The sequence below is a fragment of the Carcharhinus amblyrhynchos genome, chromosome 6 (genome assembly GCF_965287045.1).
Source record: "Carcharhinus amblyrhynchos chromosome 6, sCarAmb.v2.hapA, whole genome shotgun sequence".
In the NCBI taxonomy this organism is placed as follows: Eukaryota; Metazoa; Chordata; class Chondrichthyes; order Carcharhiniformes; family Carcharhinidae; genus Carcharhinus; species Carcharhinus amblyrhynchos.
This window is the reverse complement of record NC_137329.1, coordinates 68,741,215-68,763,419: the sequence shown is the minus strand read 5'-3', so window position 1 is coordinate 68,763,419 and position 22,205 is coordinate 68,741,215. Positions and strand designations below refer to the sequence as shown.

Sequence of the window (22,205 nt, the reverse complement as noted above, 5' to 3'; positions counted from 1 at the left end):
GAACGCTGCTTGACAATCACCAGGCAGGAGTATTCTCTTCCTGTTGGCGAACACTTCAGCAGTCATGGGCATTCAGCCTCTGATCTTCGGGTTAGCATTCTCTAAGGCAGCCTTCACGACACACGACAGCGCAGAGTCGCTGAGCAGAGACTGATAGCCAAGTTCTGCACACACGAGGACAGCCTCAACAGGGATCTTGGGTTCATGTCACACTATCTGTAACCCCCATGATTTGCCTGGGCTTGTAAAATCTCACTAACTGTTCTGGCTGGAGACAATACACATCTCTTTAACCTGTGCTTAAAGCTCTCTCCACTCACATCGTCTGTACCTTTAAGACATGATTACCTGTAAAGACTTACATTCCTACCATTATTCTGTAAATTGAGTTTGTGTCTTTGTGTCCTATTTGTGAACGGAACTCCCACTCACCTGATAAAGGAGCAGCGCTCTGAAAGTTTGTGGCTTGTGCTACCAAATAAACCTGTTGGACTTTAACCTGGTGCTGTGAGACTTCTAACTGTGTTTACCCCAGTCCAATGCCAGCATCTCTGCATCATTACTCTCACACACCAAAGATGTGCAGGTTAGGTTGATTGGCTGCGCTAAATTGCCCCTTAGTGTCAGAAGAATTTTTAGGGTAGATAAGCGGGGTTACAGAGATATCCCTGGATGGGTGGGATTGTAGTTGGTACAGACTCGATGGGTTGAATGGCCTTCCTCTGCACTGTAGGGATTCTAATTTTGTGGTTGTTTAGGTGGATGTCCAAAACAACATGAATTCTCCTGAGGCCCCTGGCCTATGTTCATATTTTAATTAGTACCACCGAATCCTACAAGCAGAAGGAGGCCATTGAGCCCATCAAGTCTGGACTGCCCACAATCCCACTGAGGCCCTATGCATTTACCCGAGCTAGTCCCCCTAATACTAAGGGGCAATTTTAGTATTGCCAATCCACCTAACCCACACGTCTTTGGACTCGTAAGAGCCATCTACATTTACTAAGCCCTGCTGTTTGTAGGACACTGCTATGAGCAGACACTCTGTGCTTCAGGAACAGTTCACTGGGTTTGTCTGAGATATTTCAATGCAGATATTAAGTTTTGCCACATTCCCCTTGTTGTGGGAATTCATTAACCATTCTGGCCTTTTTTTATTTTGCAGGTTGAATGTCACCCATATTTGAACCAGGACAAACTGCTGAAATACTGTAAATCCAAAAATATTGTCCTTGTGGGCTACAGTCCCTTGGGAAAACCAAACTTGTAAGCTTATCAAAATCAACAAGCTGGAAGTTAAAACTCAATTTTGAACATTCTGTATATCAGATGTGATTCTTTGCAGGTCCCTCTTGGGTGTGGAGAGTCGGAGACTCCAGGTGCAAAGCAGATTTTGAGATTTATGATATTGGTTTCATCAAATGGGTCAAGAAATGTTTGCAAGTTTATTCCATCCAGGCTCAATATGTCACATGGTTCACTAACCCACCCTCTGAATAGCCAATCAGCTACCAGAAGGGGAAAAAAAAGCAGCAGCCAATTTGACAATTCTCTCAAGGTGATCAAAATTCATAAAATGAGCGAATGAGACTGCAGAAAGCTGTGGTAGCCTCAATAATCCCAGCTCATTAGCAAATGTAAATGTACACTGAGGGTCATATTGTTGTAAAACACAAAGAAGGAGGCCATTCAGCCCCACATGTCCGTTCCAGCAATCCATTCAGTTCCATTCTCCCGCTCTATCCCCATAGTCCCGCAAGAGCCCATCCAACTTCCTTTCAAAACCATTCATCATCACTACTTCCACCATCCTTTCAGACAAGAGTTCCAGCTCATTAATGCTCACTGTGTGAAGAAGGTTCTTCTTCACTACCCTCCTGCCTAAAACCTTAAGTCTCTGCCCCCTAATCCTTCTACCATTAGCCAATTGATGTGGAATTCAGGTTATATTAGCGTGGTAGATGTTGGGAAGAACATGTGTTAGTTAAAAATGGAGGCTAGGCAGGAGGTAATGAGGGAGTTTGAAGGCGAAGCCTTGAGGTTAAATAGATGGAGGTTGCCCTGTAGATAGGGTAGAGTTGGCTTGAAGCATTAATATCAGACATTAAAGTTGCTTGAAGAGGATGATTGTTGAAGTTTGGAAGAATGTGAGGTGACTGTATTGAGACCCATTGGATTCTCAGTGTTTAACAAGGTAGATGCTGAGAGGTTGTGGGGTCTTGACAGGATAGTGCTGACAGGCCCTTTTGCCTTGTGGGACAGTGTAGGACCAAAGGGCATAACTCAGTAAGAGGTGACCCATTTAAAGAGATGAGGAGGAATTTCTTCTGAGGGTAATGAATTTGTGGAATTCTTTACCCCAGAGGGTTGTATAGGCTGGGTTATTAAGTATGTTCAAGGCTGAGATGGACAGATTTTTTACTAGTAAGGGAATCAATGCTTATAGGAATAAGGTGCGGGAAATTGGAGTTGAGGATTATCACGTCAGATGAGTCATGATCTCATTGAATGGCACAGCAGACTCAATGGGCTGAATAGCCTAATTCTGCTCTTACATGAATGATCTTATGGTTGTCATATGGGGAGTTAAATTTCCTAAGAATGATGTTGGCTGAACATCTGGGTTTCACCTGGGTGGGTTGCAGTTGGTCCTTGGAGCTATAAGGCAAGTAATTAAAATATTCAAATAAATCATTAACTCTTGTTTTAAACATTCCACCTTTAGCAACCAGCTCCTGAGCTGTCAGTGACTCACCAGGATCACTGAGGTGAGTGCATAGTAGGGAGAGCTCCTCCATAGAAACTGGCAGGCATGGAAGGCTTTGATCAGTGAAACTGAAGAGCTGAAGCCATGACCAGGTGAGAGGCTGCAGCTTACAGCACTCATCAGTGTGTGCATTCAATGCTTGACAGGTGATGGCCAATCTCTTGAGGGTTGACTTTACCGTCTGGCACTACACTCGGCTTAAGCTGCACTTGCCTGTTGTCAGCCTTTATCATAGCATGGGATTGGCTTATAAAGCTTACTTTTCAACTCTGTTGAGGAACAAGAGGAGCAGTGACACCGTCACCAACAGAACTGACAGCAGGAGCAGCACCTGCCACCATCTCCTCAGCCACACACCCAACCACAGGGCAGAAGGGAGGACCTAGAAATTCAGCCTGAAGAGGAAAGATCAAACAGGCAGAGGATCAGCTCTCCTGACTTGTCAAAGCATTAGTACCTCGAGAGGCTCAGGCTCCCTTGATAGGTTGTCAGTGGCACCTGTAGGAACAAGGTCTCTCTCCCAGTGGAGAGGTGGGCACACATTACATGGTGCCCATCACTAGGAGGTTAACCTTGCTACCCCACCACAAGTCTCTGTCTGCCCCTAAAGAACTGCACTCTCTGCAAGAAAGCCAGCAGAGTCACGGGATGAGGAGTTAATAGTGCAGAAAGGAGACTGGGCCAACATTAGTGGACACTTGGGAATGAGGGTTAACTGTTTTGGATGCACATGTGAAGAGGTGTTTGAGAGAGGAATGAGTGGAACATTATGCAAGAGAATGTTTTGAATGTCAGGATGTGGGGTTTGGCACCTGCAAGTGTTTTGCCCCTCATATTTCTCAACTTCCTGGATTCTGTATCCTCTGGGGCACTGGCTGCAAGTTGGTGAGATTGCACTGCTGCAACTGACCTCTCTGGCCACTTCCATACCGACTGTCAGAGTCATAGAGGATTACCGCATGGCAAAAGGGCCTTCGGTCCAACTTGTCCGTGCCACCTCTTGCTTTACTACTAAGCTAGCCCCAGTTGCCTATATTTGGCCCATATCCCTCTATACCCGTCTTGCCCATGTAACTGTCTAAACGTGTTTTCAAATACAAAATTGTACCCGTCTCCACTCTATCTCTGGCAACTTGTTCCAGACACTCACCACCCTTTGTGTGAAATAAATTGCCCCTCTGGACCCTTTTATATCTCTCCCCTCTCACCTTAAACCTATGCCTGCTTGTTTTAGACTCCCCTACCTTTGGGAAAAGATTTTGACTAGCTGATCTATGCCCCTCATTATTTTATAAACCTCTATAAGATCACTGTTAAGCCTCCTAGGCTCCAGGGAAAAAAAATCCCAGTGTATCCAACCTCTTTATAACTCAAACAATCATTTCCCGGTAACATCTGAGTAAATCTTTTCTACGCTCTTCCTCGTTTAATAATATACTTTCTATAATAGGGTGACCAGAACTGTACACAGTATTCCAAGTGTGGCCTTACTAATGTTTGTACAACTTCAACAGAACATAGAACAGCACAGCACAGTCCATGCCCTTCAGCCTCGATTTTGTGCCGAGCTTTATCCAAAACCAAGATGAAGCTGACCCAGTCCCTATCATTCTGGTGCCTATCCAATAACCACTTGAAAGTTCCTAAAGTGCCCGACTCCACTATCACAGCAGGCAGTGCATTCCATACCCCATCACTCTGAGTAAAGAACCTACCTCGGACATCCCTCCTATATCTCCATGAACCTTGTAGTTGTTACAGGGAGCATAACTATATCTACCTGAGGAAATATTCTCTGAACGTCCATTTTATCTATACCCCTCATCATCTTATAAACCTTTAAGTCGTCTCTCATCCTCCTCCGCTCTAAAGAAAAAAGCCCTAGATCCCTCGACCTTTCGTCATAAGACCTACCCTCCATACCCAGGCAGCATCCTGGTAAATCTCCTCTGCACTCTCTCCAATGCTTCCACATCCTTCTTACAGTGAGGTGAGCAGAACTGCACACAATATTCCAAATGTGGTCTCACCGAGGTCCTGTATAGTTGCAGCATAACCCCACGGCTCTTAAACTCAAGCCCCCGTTAATAAATGCTAACACACTATAGGCCGTCTTCACGGCTCTATCCAAAACGTCCCCACTCCTGCATTCAGTGTTCTGACCAATGAAACCAAGCATGCCGAATGCTTTCTTTACCACGCTATCCACTTGTGACTCCACCTTCAAGGAGCAATGAACATGTACCCCAAGACCTTTGTTCTCTAACTCTCCCCAATGCCCTACCATTAACTGAGTAAGTCCTGCCATGGTTCAAATTACCAAAATGCTTCACCTCACATTTATCTAAATTAAACTCCATCTGCCATTCATCAGCTCACTGGCCCAATTGATCAAGATCCTGTTGCAATCCTAGATAACCTTTTTCAATGCAACCGATCTTGGTGTCATCTACAAACTTACTAACCATGCTCCTAAATTATCATCCAAATCATTAATATAAATGATAAATAACAGGGGACAAAGCGCCAATCCCTGAGGCACACCGCTGGTCACAGGCCTCCAGTTTGAAAAACAACCCTCTACAGCCACCCTCTGTCTTCTGTCATCAAGCCAGTTTTGTAATCAATTGGCTAAGTCACCCTGATCCCATGAGACTTAACCTTGTGCAACAACCTACTGTGTGGTACTTTGTCAATAGCCTTACTAAAATCCATGAAAACAACATCAACTGCACTGCCCTCATATACCTTGGTTACCCTTCAAAAAAAAACTCAATCAAATTCCTGAGAGACAATTTTCCATTCACAAAGCCATGCTGACTGTCCCTAATCAGTTCTTGCCTCTCTAAATGCCTGTAGATCCTGTCTCTCAGAATACCTTCTAACAACTTGTTAACTACATATGTGAGGTTCACCGGCCTGTAGTTCCCAGGTTTTTCCCTGCAGCCCTTCTTCAACAAAGGCACAACATTTGCCACTCTCCAATGTATAGGCATCTCACTTGTGGCTGTCGATGATTCAAAGATCTCTGCTAGGGGGCCCACAATTACCTACCTAGCCTCCCACAACGTCCTGGGATACACTTCATCAGGAACCAGGGATTTGTTTACCTTAATGTACTTTAAGACTTCCAGTCTCCTCTATTGTGTACACTCCTCAAGACACCATTATTTCCTTAAAATCCATGCCTTTCTCAACATACTGATGAGAAATATTCATTTGGGATCTCATCCATCTCTTGTGGATCTGCACATAGTTGATCCTTAAGAAGCCCTATTCGCTTCCTCGTTACTCTTTTGCCGTCTTCGTTGTGAAAGATCACATCACTGTAGCAGTCCCACAAATACGAATTCAGCACCAGGGAATGCTGTCCCTTTTCCCTTCTCCTCTCCCAAGGTTGCTGTAAGCTCAAGCATCAGAAGCTAGCTCCATCTTCCTGCCCCTTTCCTGAGTTCTGCTGATGCATTTGATGTGAGTTTCTACCCACCCTTTTGCTTGGGAACCCAGAAGTGGTAATGATAATGCCATGACTAAGTTAGAGTCTCGGCTTAATCCACTCCAGCAGCAACCAGGTCCTCACCTACCTTTGGTCCCACCATTTCAGCAGGGATTATCAGTTGAAAATCCTCCTAATTTTTGTTCCCTTCATAGTTGACAGGAGATATTTCATCTCATTTCTTCCTCCTCTTAAGCCTCTGTTGCTGTGATAGATGTACAGGAATAGGAAAGACACGTTAAGAATGGATAAGTGTTCTTCCCAAAAAGTGAAGGAGACTGAGAAATGGGTGGAGCTGTTTTTCAGACAATGGCTTAAGTAGTATTATTGCTAAATAATTAGTCCAGAAATTCAGCTAATCTGGGGACCCAGGTTGGAATCCTGCACGGCAGATGATGGAATTTGAATTCAATAAAAATATCTGAAATTAAGAATCTACTGATGACCTTAAACCATTGTCGATTGTTGGAAAAACCCATCTGGTTCATTAATGTTCTTTAGGGAAGGAAATCTGCCAATCTTACCTGGCCTGGCCTGCATGTGACTCAATCAATATGATTGACTCTCAACTAGGGATGCCCATGTCCCACGAATAAATTTTTTAAAAAGTCACAAATGTGTGGCCTTGGTGAATGTTCTTGACATTGCTGAACCCACAGGCAGGGAGTATTGGCCTAGTAGCTGGACAGAGCTGAAGTCAGAGATATTACCTTGTTAAAGTAGAAAGAATAGATTTTCAGAGTCCACCATCTCCTTAGCAGACTGCTATTCCGAGTTTGTATATGAGGATAGATTGAGAGGTTGGTATTGTTTTCCTTGGAGAAAATGAATGTTAAGAGGGGATTTGATGGAGGCTGTGGACAGAGTAAATAGTGAGGAGCTGTTCCCACTCACCGGAATTTCAAGGTGACACCGGTTCAAAATAATGGGAAAAAGGAGTAAAAGTGATATAAAGAAAAAAATGTTTTCATCAAAGGGTGGTTGGTGTCTGGAACAAACTTCCTGTGAGGGTGATGGAAGCTGATTTAATTGAGAAATTCAAAAGGAAATTGGATTGGTAACTGAAAAGAGACAATGTGCGAGGTTATGGGGAGTGGGTAGAATGCTCTTTCACACAGTGCAGACTCAACGGTCCAAATAGTTTCCTTCTCTGTGTGGTTCTGACAGGTAAGGATCCTTGTTCACAAATGATCTTGCAGTGGCAAGGAGTAAATGATTCTGGTCTGGAGGCTCACTGGGAAACCGGGGGAACAGGTATGGACACCACATCAAAGTGTGCAATGAACTTCGGCAGCCTATTGAATTATGGACATCATAATCGAACCAAACAGTTCTCTGACATCCATGCCAGAGATGGAGATCCTGGCTTATTTTCTAATGCATTATCACCAATCTAGTGATGTTTGGGCCATTGTAACACCATAACTCTAATAAAATATCATCTCCAATCTGCTTATTTACCAGCATTCTAACCAAGACATTCTGGTTTAAAGGCCTTTTATCATTGAGTTTATTTTCACTTACCAACATTAGATACATATTGTGGTTTAACGGGTGATCCTTCACAGGCCATGTGACTAGACTGGAGCCAATGGAGCATGAGCATGTGAACTTGGACCAGTCAGGAGCAAAGGCAAGCATTCCCGGGGCTGAAGGGCTCCGGTTGGAGTCAGGGCATTGCTAGAAATAGGCCTGTACAATTGCACTGTTAAACCCTTTATTAGTTCTTCTCATCAATAGATCCTTTAGTTAGTTATTTGCCACATCAAGTCACCTCAAGCTATTACACATTTGAACGTACAAATAAAGAATAGGCCTCTCAGCCCTTTGAGCCTGCTCCACTATTCGATACAATCATGGCTGATCTGACTGTGGCCTCAATTCACGTTCCACCGACCCCCAATAACCTTTGACTGATTGTTGGATCTATCTACTGATGTGTAATGTCCTAACTATGTTACAGGTTGTAGGTTTTAAACAAAAATTAGTCGACTTAGATTCAAGCTAACAGATTTATTGCAGGACATGTTGCCTATACGGAGTGGAAAATGAAACTAAATCAGGAGACTGTGAAATACCACTGAAAACCCCCTCAGATCATATGACTGGCTCTTAAAGCAATTGTACAATCATTTAAATATATAATACTCTGATACAACAATATTTACTGACCCTGCCTTCCCCACTCTCTGGGAAGCAAAGATCCAGAGATAGAAGGGGAATCATGTGCATTCATTGTGGATTGAAAGAAAGGAGGAATTTTGAGAAACATACATGCTTACATGTGCATAGATCCCTGAAAGTTGGCACCCAGGTTGATAGGGTTGTTAAGATGGCATACGGTGTGTTAGCTTTTATTGGTAGAGGGATTGAGTTTTGGAGCGGTGAGATCATGTTGCAACTGTACAAAACTCTGGTGCGGCTGCATTTGGAGTATTGTGTACAGTTCTGGTCGCCGCATTATAAGAAAGATGTGGAAGCATTGGAAAGGGTGCAGAGGAGATTTACCAGGATGTTGCCTGGTATGGTGGGAAGGTCTTATGAGGAAAGGCTGAGGGACTTGATGTTTTTGTTTGACAGAAGGTGGTTAAGAGGTGACTTAATTGAGGCATACAAGTTGATCAGAGGATTAGATAGGGTGGATAGTGAGAGCCTTTTTCCTCGGATGGTGATGGCTAACATGAGGGGACATGGCTTTATATGGAGAGGTGATAAATATAGGATGGATGTCAGAGGTAGGTTCTTTACTCAGAGGGTAGTAAGGGTGTGGAATGCCCTGCCTGCAGCAGTTGTGGACTCGCGAACTTTAAGGGCATTCAAATGGTCATTGGATAGGCATACAGATAATATTGGAATAGTTTAGGTTAGAGGGTCATTAGATTGGTTCCACTGGTTGGCGCAACATCGAGGGCCGAAGGGCCTGTACTGCGCTGTAGTGTTCTATGTTCTACAGATCTTCCAAATACTCTTTTCAATTTTCAATACAGGCGTAATCTGAGCAATCCCATCCTACTGAATGATCCGGAGCTGAAAAAGATTGGTGAAAAACATCACAAAACCCCAGCTCAAATTGTGCTGCGCTATCAAGTGCAACGTGGCGTCGTGGTTATTCCAAAGAGTTTCAATCCTGAACGGATGAAGCAGAACACAGAGGTAAAATATTCCTAAAGGTGATATTCATTGTTTTATTGTTTTCCACTGTTTTCACCCACTGATTCCTGACTTTCCCTCAAATTGCATGGGGAGGCAATGAATTTGACAAAGTGCAGCAAAAGAATGATGAGCTAAAATTAAAACCCATGAAATTAAAGGAATATCGCCAATGTGGTACTAAATTGGCTAGGAGAGGCAAAACATATTCTGTCATGGAATATGGGGATTACTGGCTATGTCAGCTTTATTGCCTGTCCCTGGGGACATTCAAGAGTTAACTACATTACTGTGGGTCTGGAGTCACATGTAGGCCAGGCCAGGTAAGGCTGGTAGATTTCCTTCCCGAATGAACCTTAGTGAACCAGCTGAGTTTTTATAATTTCAGATTTATTGATTGAATTTAAATTGCATCAGCTGCCAGGGTGAGATTTGAATCCATTTCCATCCAGCATTAGGCCTGAGCCTCTGGACTACTCGTGCAGTGCCACTAGCACTACACCATCTCCCTCACCAGTCATGGTGAGGGTGGGGTGGGTGGGTGGTATACAGTAATATTGGAAGCACTGCCATTTCGTATGAATGACCTAAACTTGGGTATAAACGGGCAGACTTTCAGAGCTTGCAGAGGATGTCAAACTCGGAAATGTAGTAAACAGCCAAGGGGGTAGTAAAAGACTTCAGGAAGATTGAAGAGAGAGGCACATGGGAAATTTTAGGGCGTTCAAATGGTCAGTGGATAGGCATATGGATAACGTTGGAATAGTTTAGGTTAGAGGGTCATTAGATTGTTGCACCGACCAGTGGAACCATCGAGGGCCGAAGGGCCTGTACTGCGCTGTAATGTTCTATGTAAATTGAATTTAACATATGGAAGATTGTTCCTATCAAAATGGATGGCTTCAATCAAAAGAGGCAATATAAAACACACAAAATTGTAAATGGGTGCAGGATCAGAGGGCTATATTTAAACAAATGTTTGAAGCTGGCAGGACTAAGGAAATTGTGTTTAAAAGAAAATGGTAGCTTTGATTTTATTAATAGAGTCAAAAAAAAGAAAGTAATGCTAAACCTTTACTCCAGTTGAGAACTAACTGGTGAGTTCTAATGCTCAATTCTGGATGTCGCCCTCTTGAGGAATGATTTTCAGAGTACAGAGAGAGTCACTAGAATGGGGGAAAAGGGGCCGAAATGGGAACTGGAAATATTTGGATTGTTTTGCTTGATGGAAATGTTTAAAACCATTAACTGTTTTGATGAAAGAAATGAGAATTTGTTCTCAATGCCCAGAGGATTGGTAAGCAGAGATCACTCATTTAAGATAATTGATAAAGGTAGCAGAGATAGCATAAGGAAATATTTGTTTTCACAGATGTTATGAGTTGTTATCTGGGATGGCCTACTTCAAAGGACAGTGAAAACCGATTTGATAATAACTTCAAAAAACAGCTCGATAAATACTTCCTGAAAAACATGACAATGATATGCAGAAAGACTGGATAGCTCTAACACAGAATTAACATAGGGACAATGGAGCCAATAACCACCACCTGTGCTATATCATTCCAGTTTCCAATAGGACGAGGTTATTTCTGTTGTGTGACCAAGGGTTGATGTGTAATAGTGAATTAAACACAGCAATTTCCATCTGATAGAATCCATTTCTATTGCAGATCTTTGATTTCCAGCTAACTGATGAAGAGATGAAAGCAATTGATGGGAGAAACAGAAACTGGCGATATATACCTATGAAAGAGTAAGTCAATTACTGTGCTGGGTTTCAATCTTACTGACTTAGCCGATCCCTGTAATTGAGCTTTCTGTGATTAGCTGTTCTCTATTAACATTGAGAATATTGAAATAGTCTCTCCTAAGACATAGGAGCAAAGCTTCACACTGCAGCCATGAGCACTAGTGGCTGCCTGCTGGGTCCCTCACAGCAATGCTCAGCCATGTCCCAGACTCCGTTCTGTTCCCCGTGCTGTCTGTTGAAAAGTTGCTGATTGTTGCTTCCCACACCCCTTCCAAACTCTACAACAACAAACTCAACAAGCAATTCAATAGAGGCCTGCAGCTGCCAGAAGCCGTGGCACTTTCCAAGTGCACTGTTTTTCAGGCCTATCCACCCATGGGTAACAACCCAATGACTTTATGACTATTGAATACCACGTGATTAGCTTGGGTGTGGCAGCTGCGGCAACGATCGGTGAAGGGATCCATTTTAAGACTGCACTGAAGTCCAGGCTATTTTAATTTGGTTTATCAGTGCCAATTTCAGCAAATAGTTTGTGATCCATCCCTTACTGCACTCCACAAAGGCATACTTTTCCATCATCCCTGAATTTTCCCAACTCCGTTCATTACCTATTCCCAATAAATTGACTACAATGCTTTTCCCAAAGGTAGGGGAGTCTAAAACTAGAGGACATAGGTTTAAGGTGAGAGGGGTGGGTTACAAAAGGGTCCAGAGGGACAATTTTTTCATTGAGGGTGGTGATTGTCTGGAATAAGCTGCCGGAGGTACAATTTTGTTTTTTAAAAGCATTTAGACAGATACATGGGTAAGATGGGTATAGAGTGATATGGGCTAAATGCAGGCAATTGGGATTAGCTTAGGGGTTTTAAAAAAAAAAGGGGCAGTATAGACAATTTGGGCCGAAGGGCCTGTTTCTATGCTGTAAACCTCTATTTATCTATAAGCCTCACTTTAAAACTCATTCTGTGTCTTCTGATGTGCTGAAGATGAGATTATTAAGAGGAAATGGGATAGTATTGTTCCAAATCAGGAGGGGTCTGGATAAAGTAGAAAGGGAAAACCTGTTCCCATTGGCTGAAGAATTGAGAACCAGAGGACACAGATTCATTGTGAATGTTGGTGTGAGGAAAGGATTTTTATGCAGAGAGTGTTCGGTCTTTGGGATACACCAACTGATAGTGTGATGCAGGTAGACATAATCTCGCTCCTCAGAATGACATTAGATAATTCTGTAGAGAAGCGAGATTAGGTGAGTTTCTCTTGCAAATAACTGGGATAGACATGGCCTCTTTCTGTACTGCAACCATTCTACAATATTGAAATGAGTAACTCCCTTGCTAACTCCTAAAGCCTGTCCACCAGAAGATATCAATGTGATGGAATACTCTCCACTTGTCTAGATGAGTGCATTTCTGACAAGAGCTAAGGAACTCAGTGCCATCCAGGACAATGCAGCCCATTTGATTGGCACCCATTCATCACCTTCAAAATCTAATCTTTCCACCACCAACGAACAGTGGCAGCAGTGTGTGCCATCTGCAAGATGCACTGCAGGAACTCGCCAAAGCAACTTTGACACGTTCCAGACCTGTGACCTCTGCCGCCTAGATGGACAAGAGCAGCTGACGCATGAGATAACCACCAGCTGGAAGTTTCCTTCCCAGCCCTGAGTTGGAAATATATTGCCGTTTCTTCACTGTCATTGCATCAAAGTCCTGGAATTCCCTCCCTGATAGCCCTGTACCTACACCACACGGACTGCAGTGGTTCAAAAAAATCAGCTCACTACCTTCTCAAGGGCAAATAGAGATGGGCAAAAAATGCTGGCCTAGCCAATGACACCAACATGCATTGAAAATTTTATTTAGATACTCCATCTGATTCCATCTTATTAAATGGTTCTTGTGTTTCCTGTGAGTATAAAATTATTTTTACTCTTCCACATCCAGCATCTCATCTAAGGATTGTTAAAAATAGCCTTCTACATATCATTAGATACACTTCTAGAATCTTCTAAAACCTGCCTGACAAATGAATGTCTGTGATTTTATTGAGCCTAGGAAGCGAGCTGGCAGGCATGGGGCATGTAAAATCGTGTGGGATGGAAGGGGAGGCCTTCCTGCCAAAACTGATACTTTGCCAGTGGTGGGAAAGGGGGAAGATGGTCCTTCCTTCTGCAGGCTAATTGGCACTTGTGTGCTTCTTCCCACCCTTGCTGGCATTTTACCAGCATTGGGTGGGCACTTCATGTGGGCAGATCAGCAGACTTGGTAACCTCTTTGTGATCTGGAGATGTCGGTGTTGGACTGGGGTAAGCACAGTAAGAAGTCTCACAGCACCAGGTTAAAGTCCAACAGGTTTATTTGGCAGCACAAGCCACAAGCTTTTGGAGCACTGCCCCTTCATCAGGTGAGTGGGAGTTCTGTTCACAAACAGGACGTCTAAAGACACAAACTCAATTCATAAAATAATGGTTGGAATGCAAGCCTTGGGTTCATGTCACTTTATCTGTAACCCCCACGACTTGCCTGGGCTTGCAAAATCTCAGTAACTGTCTTGGCCGAAGGCAATACACATCTCTTTAACTTATGCTTAACCCTCTCACTATTCACATTGTCTGTACTTTTAAGACTTGATTACCTGTAAAGACTCGCATTCCAACTATTATTTTGTAAATTAAGTTTATGTTTTTATATGCTATTTATGAACAGAACTCCCACTTACCTGAAAGCTTGTGGCTTGTGCTACCAAATAAACCTGTTGGACTTTAACCTGAAGTTGTAAGGCCCCTTTGTAGCCTTAGGGTGCAAGAATCCTCCTGATTAGGCATCCTGTGGATTGGTTGGTCAGCAGCTCTTTTGAACGGGGAAGGGGGTGTGTGGTGAGGTTGGTGGGACCTTTGGACTGGAAACTCCAGGAGAATATCAAATGCAGTCATAGCTTCCGTGACTGGCCAAAATGGGGTTGCTCCTGACTTTTCAGTGGATGGGATTACCAACACTCCATAAAATCCTGACCTTTGAATCTTCATAAATAGACGTTTTAATTTACAAATCCTAAGTGAATGAACAGAATAGCAGTCTGAGCAAATCTCACCTTCCTTCACTTAGTAAAGTGCATTATAACTATAGCGTTAGATTGCCTTGTCTTTGCTTCTCTGCCAGCTGTTATAGGTAAACTCTGGCCATCATGAATTTCTCAGGACAGGAAGGCAAGGTTGACCCCTGAACTCTTTTGAGAAATTTAGCCAATTGAGTCACTAATCAAACCAACCAACAACATCATCTCATTGTAGGTAAAATAATACCTCGAAGACTGTTAGTGAGTCAAATACAGTAGTTTTTATTCCAAAGCTTTGGGAGAAAACTGGTTCCAATTAAGGCTTATCAGACTTCTCCTCAAACACAAACACAAGTGGGCATTTATACATTATGGGCTTAGTGTCGCTCACGATACAGATCCTCAATTCTGGCCAAGTTTGGGTCTTCCTTCCTGTGTCGTGATGCAGGCCCTGAGTTAATCAGGAATCACAGTCCTGCAGTCAGGACACAGGCTTAATCCGGTCACGATTTAAAACTCCTGCAGTAGTACCGGCATCCCTGTCTTTGAAGTTACTTGTGCGATCGCGGCTGTCCCAGTAGGACTCTTCCTGTTAAAAGCCGGTATTGTAAACTACCATCTGTGTAACAATGTCCAACTAATATGAACATAGAACCCTACAGTGCAGAAACAGGCCCTTCAGCCCATCGAGTCTGCACCGACCACAATCCCACCCAGGCCCTACCCCCATACCCCTACACATTTACCTGCTAATCCCTCTAACCTACACATCCCAGGACACTAAGGCGCAATTTTAGCATGGTCAATCAATCTAACCCGTACATCTTTGGACTGTGGGAGGAAACCGGAGCACCCGGAGGAAACCCATGCAGACATGAGGAGAATGTGCAAACTCCACAAAGACAGTGACCCGAGCCGAGAATCAAACCCAGGACCCTGGCTGTGAAGCAGCAGTGCTTTGCAAAGATTTGCAAAGTCTACAAAATAACAGTCACATTTAACTATCTGCTGTTATAAAAACGAGAGTTAAAGCATGTAAAACATGAACAAATAATTTACATTAATGTCAGGAGCCTGGGAAGATCAGCTATGATGAAGGGCTATGTTTGTAATATACTCGAGGTACAAAATTCATTAACCCTTCCCCTCCTTCATTCCGAATTGAGGGATCTTTGAAAACATTCCCTGCCAATCTCCAATGGCTAGGCCATTTTAGCAGAAAGACCATAAGACAGAGGTGTTGGCGTAGGCCATCTGGCCGATTGAATCTGTTCTGCCATTCTATAAGATCATGGCATTCAGTGTTCTAAAAGAGATAATTATGGAAATTGTGGAATGGTGATGATCTTTCAGGAATCACTGGAGGCAGGGGGGTCCCAGAGGACTGGAAAGTACCTAATGTTTTACCATTGTTTAAGAAGGAAGGGAGGCAGCATTCAGGAAATTATAGGCCAATGACTTCAGTCATTGGTAAGATTTTAAATTCTATTATTAAAGATAAGGTCGCAGAGTACTTGGAAGTGCATGATAAAATAGGACTGAGTCAGCACGCTTTATCAAGGGGAGGTCATGTCTGACAAATGTCTGAGTTCTTTGAGGAGGTAACAAGGAAGTTAGATAAAGGAGAACCAGTGGATGTGATTTATTTAGATTTCCTGAAGACTTTGACAAAGTGCTGCATAGGAGACTATTAAATAAGTTAAGTGTCCATGGTGTTTAGGGTAAGATCCTGGCATGGATAGAGGATTGGCAGAAGGCAGAGAGTGGGGATAATGGAATCTTTTTCAGGATGGCAGCTGCTGGCTAGTGGTATGCCTCAGAGGTCGGTGCTGAGACCACAACTTTTCACAATATACATTAATGATATGGAGGAATTGTGGCTAAGTTTGCAGACGATACAAAGATATGAATAGGGACAGGCAGTATTGAGGAAGCGGGGGGGGCTGCAGAAGGACTTGGACAGACTGGGAGAGTGGGCAAAGAAGTGGCAAGTGGAATACAGTGTGGAAAAGTGTGAGGTTATGCACTTTGAAAGGAGGAATGGAGGCATAGACTATTTTTTAAATAGGGAAATGCTTAGGAAATCAAAAGCACAAAGGGACATGGGAGTCCTTATTCAAGATTCATCTAAGGTTAACGTGCAGGTTCAGTCAGCAGTTAGGCAAATGCAATGTTAGCATTCATGTCAAGAGTGGTAGAATACAAAAGCGTGGATGTACTTCTGAGGCTGTATAAGGCTCTGGTCAGAGCCCATTTGGAATATTGTGAGCAATTTTGGGCTCCACATCGAAGGAAGGATGTGCTGGCCTTGGAAAGGGTCCAGAGGGGGTTCACAAGAACGATTCTTGGAATAAAGAGCTTATCATATGAAGAAGAATTGAGGAATCTGGGTCTGGACTCTTTGGAGTTTAGAAGGATGGGGGGGGAACTTATTGAAACTTGCAGGATACTTGAGGCCTGGAGAGGATGTTTCCACTAGTAGGAAAAACTAGAACCTGAGGCCAACCTCAGGCTAAAGAGATGACCCTTTAAAACATAGATGAGGAGAAATTTCTTCAGCCAGAGATTGGTGAATCTGTGGAACACTTTGCTGCAGAAGGCTGTGGAGGCCAGGTCATTAAGTGTCTTTAAGACAGAGATAGATAGGTTCTTGATTAATAAAAGGATCAGGGGTTATGGGGAAAAGGCAGGAGAATGGGGATGAGAAAAATATCAGTTACGATTGAATAGCGGAGCAGACTCAGTGGGCTGAATGGCCTAATTCTGCTCCTACGTCTTATGGTCTTAAGTGATAATCCTCAGTTCTACTTTACTGGCTTATCCCCATAACCCTCGATTCTCTTACTGATTTAAAAATTAATTTAGATGTACAAAGCAGTTTTTTTACACAGAGTGGTGGGCACCTGGAACTCGTTCCTGGGGGAGGCAATAGAAGTGGATACAGTAATGACTTTTAAGAGGCTCTTGAGAAATACATGAACAGGATGGGAATAGAGGGATATAGTCCTTGGAAGGGTAGAGGGTTTTAGTTAAGTTGGGCAGCATGGTCGGTGCAGGCTGGGAGGGCTGAAAGGCCTGTTCCTGTCCTATAATTTTCTTTGTCCTTTATTCTAAATTAAAAACAAATTGCCGAGTTTTTGACAACTTTGATGTATCATGGAAGTATTGCTTGAAACTAATCTCATCCAATCTGAAGTTGCCGAAAATGTTTGGTGCGTGTAAATGTCAGCTGCGAAGATGGAACTAACTCAGCTTTGACTTAAACCCCTGTTGCAAGACAAAAACAGGGTTTTTGTGTTATAGCTAGGAACCTGGTACTTGCACCAGAGAGCCCTGAACAAAGCACTGTACAGGCACTAATACTTTCAGATTCAATTAGAAGGAATTAGCATGCACAATCAAAGGTATATGTTTGTTCAGAAATTATCTCTGTTCCCATTCACAAATAATTGGTAATACATAATGTGTAACATGTGATTATAGTTGTCCAGTTACAATTTGAGCATGTCTACTTGTAATAGCAACTTCACATTTTTCCTGATCTACTGTAACGAGTATGATATGTCTGACCAGTAGTACATGAACCTCCCTTGTCAATTGTTTCTTGTTCTAATAGACACTGACAAGCTGTAGCTGCACATGGTTCAATTGAATTCTTGTATGTATGCTGTTGGACTGAAGCCTCCCTTAAAATTCAGAGTTTCGAGACCTTGATGTTGTCTGGGTCTGCCAAGAGTTAGGATACCTGCCATGGGATTTCCTGGCTGTGCTTACTCAGAGGCTAGAAATTGCCCGAGGTCAGTGGGCCTTTGTGTGATCCGCCCTGCCGCTACAATTCCCGTGGTGGGCAGGATGGGAAAATTCTACCCAAGGTCTCTTGGAGTCTCCCTGTCTCTAAAAATGTGGCAGATTATTTGATTTTTAAACTTGTACATTTATTAATCTCTTCAACCTCCTCACATGGGGAAATCATTTTTTTTATGTCTGTTGTGTTACCTTCATGTTTTTCTGCTTCATCTCAGGTTTGTTGACCATCCTAAGTATCCATTCCATGATGAGTATTAATGAAATGGACGAGTGGGGGATGGGATGTCTCAAGAGGATGTAACTTTCCAAATAGGATAAACCAGGAACAAGACTGAGATACCTCTGAGGAGGTATGCTACTTGCATAAATAAAATCTGAGCATTATTCAACATATCATGGGAAATTGTGTCCTTGAATGTTGTTTGATGACTGAATATTTGCCTTGAGCCCTCTCTTCCTCCTTTTCCACTTTCTCCCGTTCCTGCTCCAAAATATTCACTGACCTTTTTCTGCTCTCCCACCCTGACTATGTGGTGAAATGGGTATCATCCCTGCCTCTGAGCCAGAAGCTCTGGTTTGGAAAACCACCCCAGGACTTGATAGCTGAGGAAGGTGCATTCATAAATTGTTCAAATTGTGTCCACCTGCAAATCCTCCCAAACATGCCAATGACTGATGGTAAGAGCAGGAGAGATTGGTGGTCAGCCATGCTTGATGTGGAGTGATATCCCCCAGCCTATATGCCTCTGGTGACAGACTAGCAAGCTGGTCCAGGAAAAACTCATCATGAAATCAGATAGCGGTCTGCCTTGTCCACCACTAGGTTCAGAAGAGAAACAGCAACAATCCTAACTGTTCGTTCTCATTGTGGTGCATTCATTTGGTCAACAAAAGACCCCCTGATCCAAATGGTTCGGTCTTTAAATGGAAATAAGAGTGTCATGGGGTAAAAAGCAGCCAAGACAAAGAACAAAGAACATTACAGCACAGGAACAGGTCTTTCGGCCCTCCAAGCCTGCACTGACCATGCTTCCCGACTTAACTAAAGCCCTCTACCCTTCCAGGTAACATATCTCTCTATTCCCATCCTATCCATGTATTTGTCAAGCTACCCCGTAAAAGAGACCACCGTATCTGCTTCCACTACCTCCCCGGCAACAAGTTAGAACATAGAACACTACAGCACAAACAGGCCCTTCGGCCCACGAGTTGCGCCGATCACATCAACACCTACCAATCCATAGACCTATCTATAACCCCCAATCCCATTAAGTTCCATATACTCATCCAGAAGTCTTTTAAAAGACCCCAGCGAGTTCGCCTCCACCACCACTGACGGCAGCCGATTCCATTCACTCACCACCCTCTGAGTGAAAAACTTACCCCTAACATCACTTCTGTACTTTCCTCCCCGCACCTTAAACCTGTGTCCTCTCGTAGCGACCATTTCAACCCGGGGAAATAGCCTCTGAGAATCCACCCTATCTATTCCTCTCAACATTTTATAAACTTCTATCAGGTCGCCTCTCAACCTTCGTCTCTCCAGGGAGAAGAGTCCCAGCTCCCTCAACCTAACTTCATAAGGCATGCCTCCCAGTCCAGGCAACATCCTTGTAAATCTCCTCTGTACCCTTTCAATAGCTTCTACGTCCTTCCTATAGTGAGGTGACCAGAACTGCGCACAGTACTCCAAGTGGGGCCTGACAAGGGTCTTATAAAGTTGCAGCATTACCTCCCGATTCCTAAACTCAATCCCTCGATTAATGAAGGCCAGTACACCATACGCCTTCTTGACCACATCCTCCACCTGCGAGTTCCAGATACCCACCACCCTCTGTGTAAAAAAAAACTGTCTCGTACATCTCTTTTAAACCTTGCCCCTCACACCCTAGTAATTGATTCTTCTGACTATCCACTCTGTCCATGCCCCTCATAATCTTGTAGATTTCTATTAGGTCACCCCTCAATCTCTATCATTCCAATGAGAACAAACCAAGTTTCTCCAACCTCTCCTCGTAGCTAATGCCCTCCATACCAGGCAACATCCTGGTAAATCCTTCCTGTACCCTCTCCAAAGCCTCCACATCTTTCTGGTAGTGTGGTGACCAGAATTGAACACTATATTCCAAGTGCGGCCTAACTAAGGTTCTATAAAGCTACAACAGGACTTGCCAATTTTTCAACTCAGTGCCCCAGCCAATGAAGGCAAGCATGCCATATGCCTTCTTGACTACCTTCTCCACCTACATTGCCACTTTCAGTGACCTGTGTATCTGTATACCCAGATCCTTTTGCCTATCAATAGTCTAAAAAGCAACCAAGTCAAAGAACATTACAGCACAGGAACAGGTATTTTCGGCCCTCCAAGCCAGATCTCTGCCTATCAATGCTCTTAAGGGTCTGCCATTTACTGTAAGTTTCCTATCTACATTAGACCTTCCAAAATGCATTACCTCACATTTGTCAGATTAAACTCCATCTGCCATATCTCCGCCCAAGTCTCCAAGCGATCTATATCCTGCTGTATCCTTTGATTTTCATCGCTATCCACAAATCCACCAACCTTGGTGTTGCCTGCAAACTTACTAGTCTATTATCATGACAGAATATATGTGCTCTCTTAAGGCTTGTAATCAGTTAATTATCCTTGGAATGTTTACCCCAATTAAATTATTCAGCAGCAAGCTTTCCTGAGTTTTGAAATTAAGGCTATTTGTTCTCACACACCAACCCCAAATGGACACAACAGGGGTGACTTTACCATCGCATTGCACCTGTTTTCGATGGCTGGCGTGATCAGTGCTGGTTTTCGTAGCGGGCGCCATTTTGAGCTCCAGATACCTTCTTGCTGGAACTGGATAAGAGGCAGGTTAATGTATTTAAATCCATTGAAGTGAAGATTTGCATCTGCTTATCTAGTCTGACGCTCAATCGTCCAGACTTGTCCCCCCTTTATGACCTCTCTGTGAAAGGCTTGCATTGGTGAGGAATAGATATGCTCCCCATGAGCAGTTGACTTGGGTCTCGCTGGTGGAACCAAAGGTCATTGAGGCTCCTGGAGAGGCTGAGGGCAAGAGGGATGTGCTCCTTGATCAGTGCCAGACTACCTAAGCAAAGCGTACCGGGTACCTGGGCAATGTCTGCCGGGGAGAGGCCAGTGGGGAGGAGCTAATGGGAGGAGGAGCTCCACTGCCACTCTGCGATACGCAATCATTGTGGGGGGGAGGGAGTCCTCTACCACTCTGCAGTCCATGATTTGTGGGGAGAGGGAGAGGGGTTCCTCTGCTGTCTGCGATTGGTGGGGGTGGCAGGTCTGTGATCAGTGGGGGGAGGGGTTCCACAATTGTTCTGGGTGATAGGGGAGGTTTGGCAGGGGCTGTATTTCAGGCCGCGGGCCCCTGCAATTGCAGGGGGAAGGAGCTGCTTCAGGCAGCCTGTAGTAGCTGGGGCCTGACAGCTCTCTCTCTTCTGTTGGACCCCTGCTACTGCTAATGCGCATGTACACAAACACTACATTTCTCTGCGGTCTTTCAGGTGTGTTAAGCCCCGCCTCCTGGCTTCTGCAGCACGAGTCTGACGTGCTCAAAATTTTGTTGGCGCAGTGCGTATGGGGGGGACTAAAAATGGGCCGAAAAGTCGGATCTGAAAATCTCCCCACTTCAAGTCCGCCCAGCACTTAGAATGAAAATGGGAAAATCGCCCCCAATGTCACACACTTTGTCACATACAAATGCACATGCTCATATAAACACTCACACATAAAGATGGGATACAGATAAAGCTAATTTGCTTTTACAGAGAAGTTAATTCAGTCTCTGATTTGCACCCATGTGGCAGGGTTTTTATTTGATATTTACCATGAGTAGGCTTTGTGTGTGATGAAGTTGGCAGGAATGTGTCATGGGCTGAGTGAATTGATTGCCTGTTTTGTATTGTACATCAGTTTTTCCTTCATTGACTTCAATCTCGTTGCTTTGTTCATTCCTCATTATTGCACCCTGAGCAAAATTTTCCCAATTTGTCCCCAACTGGTTTCATGTCGGGTGGGAGCAGCGACTCCAGCAGGAGGGAAGAAGTGGAAAACAGGTCATTGTTTAGTGAGTTAACAGTGGGTCAGTTTTCCTGCTGCCTAGCAACATGAAGACAATATGTATTCATTAGCACCTCAA

General features: G+C 43.8%; 1 protein-coding gene across 1 annotated transcript in view; it reads left to right on the top strand.

The window, feature by feature from the left end:
- Nucleotides 1–19,024, top strand: part of LOC145343992 (aldo-keto reductase family 1 member C23-like protein) — a 61,617-nt gene extending 42,593 nt beyond the window's left edge. Inside the window, exons 6-9 of the mRNA XM_080190601.1 lie at nt 1,166–1,266; nt 9,251–9,416; nt 11,087–11,169; nt 18,252–19,024. Coding sequence (XP_080046727.1) covers nt 1,166–1,266; nt 9,251–9,416; nt 11,087–11,169; nt 18,252–18,294 — 393 coding nt within the window. The 3' untranslated portion in view covers nt 18,295–19,024. The remainder of the gene's footprint in view (nt 1–1,165; nt 1,267–9,250; nt 9,417–11,086; nt 11,170–18,251) is intronic.
- The last annotated feature ends 3,181 nt before the right edge of the window (nt 19,025–22,205 follow it).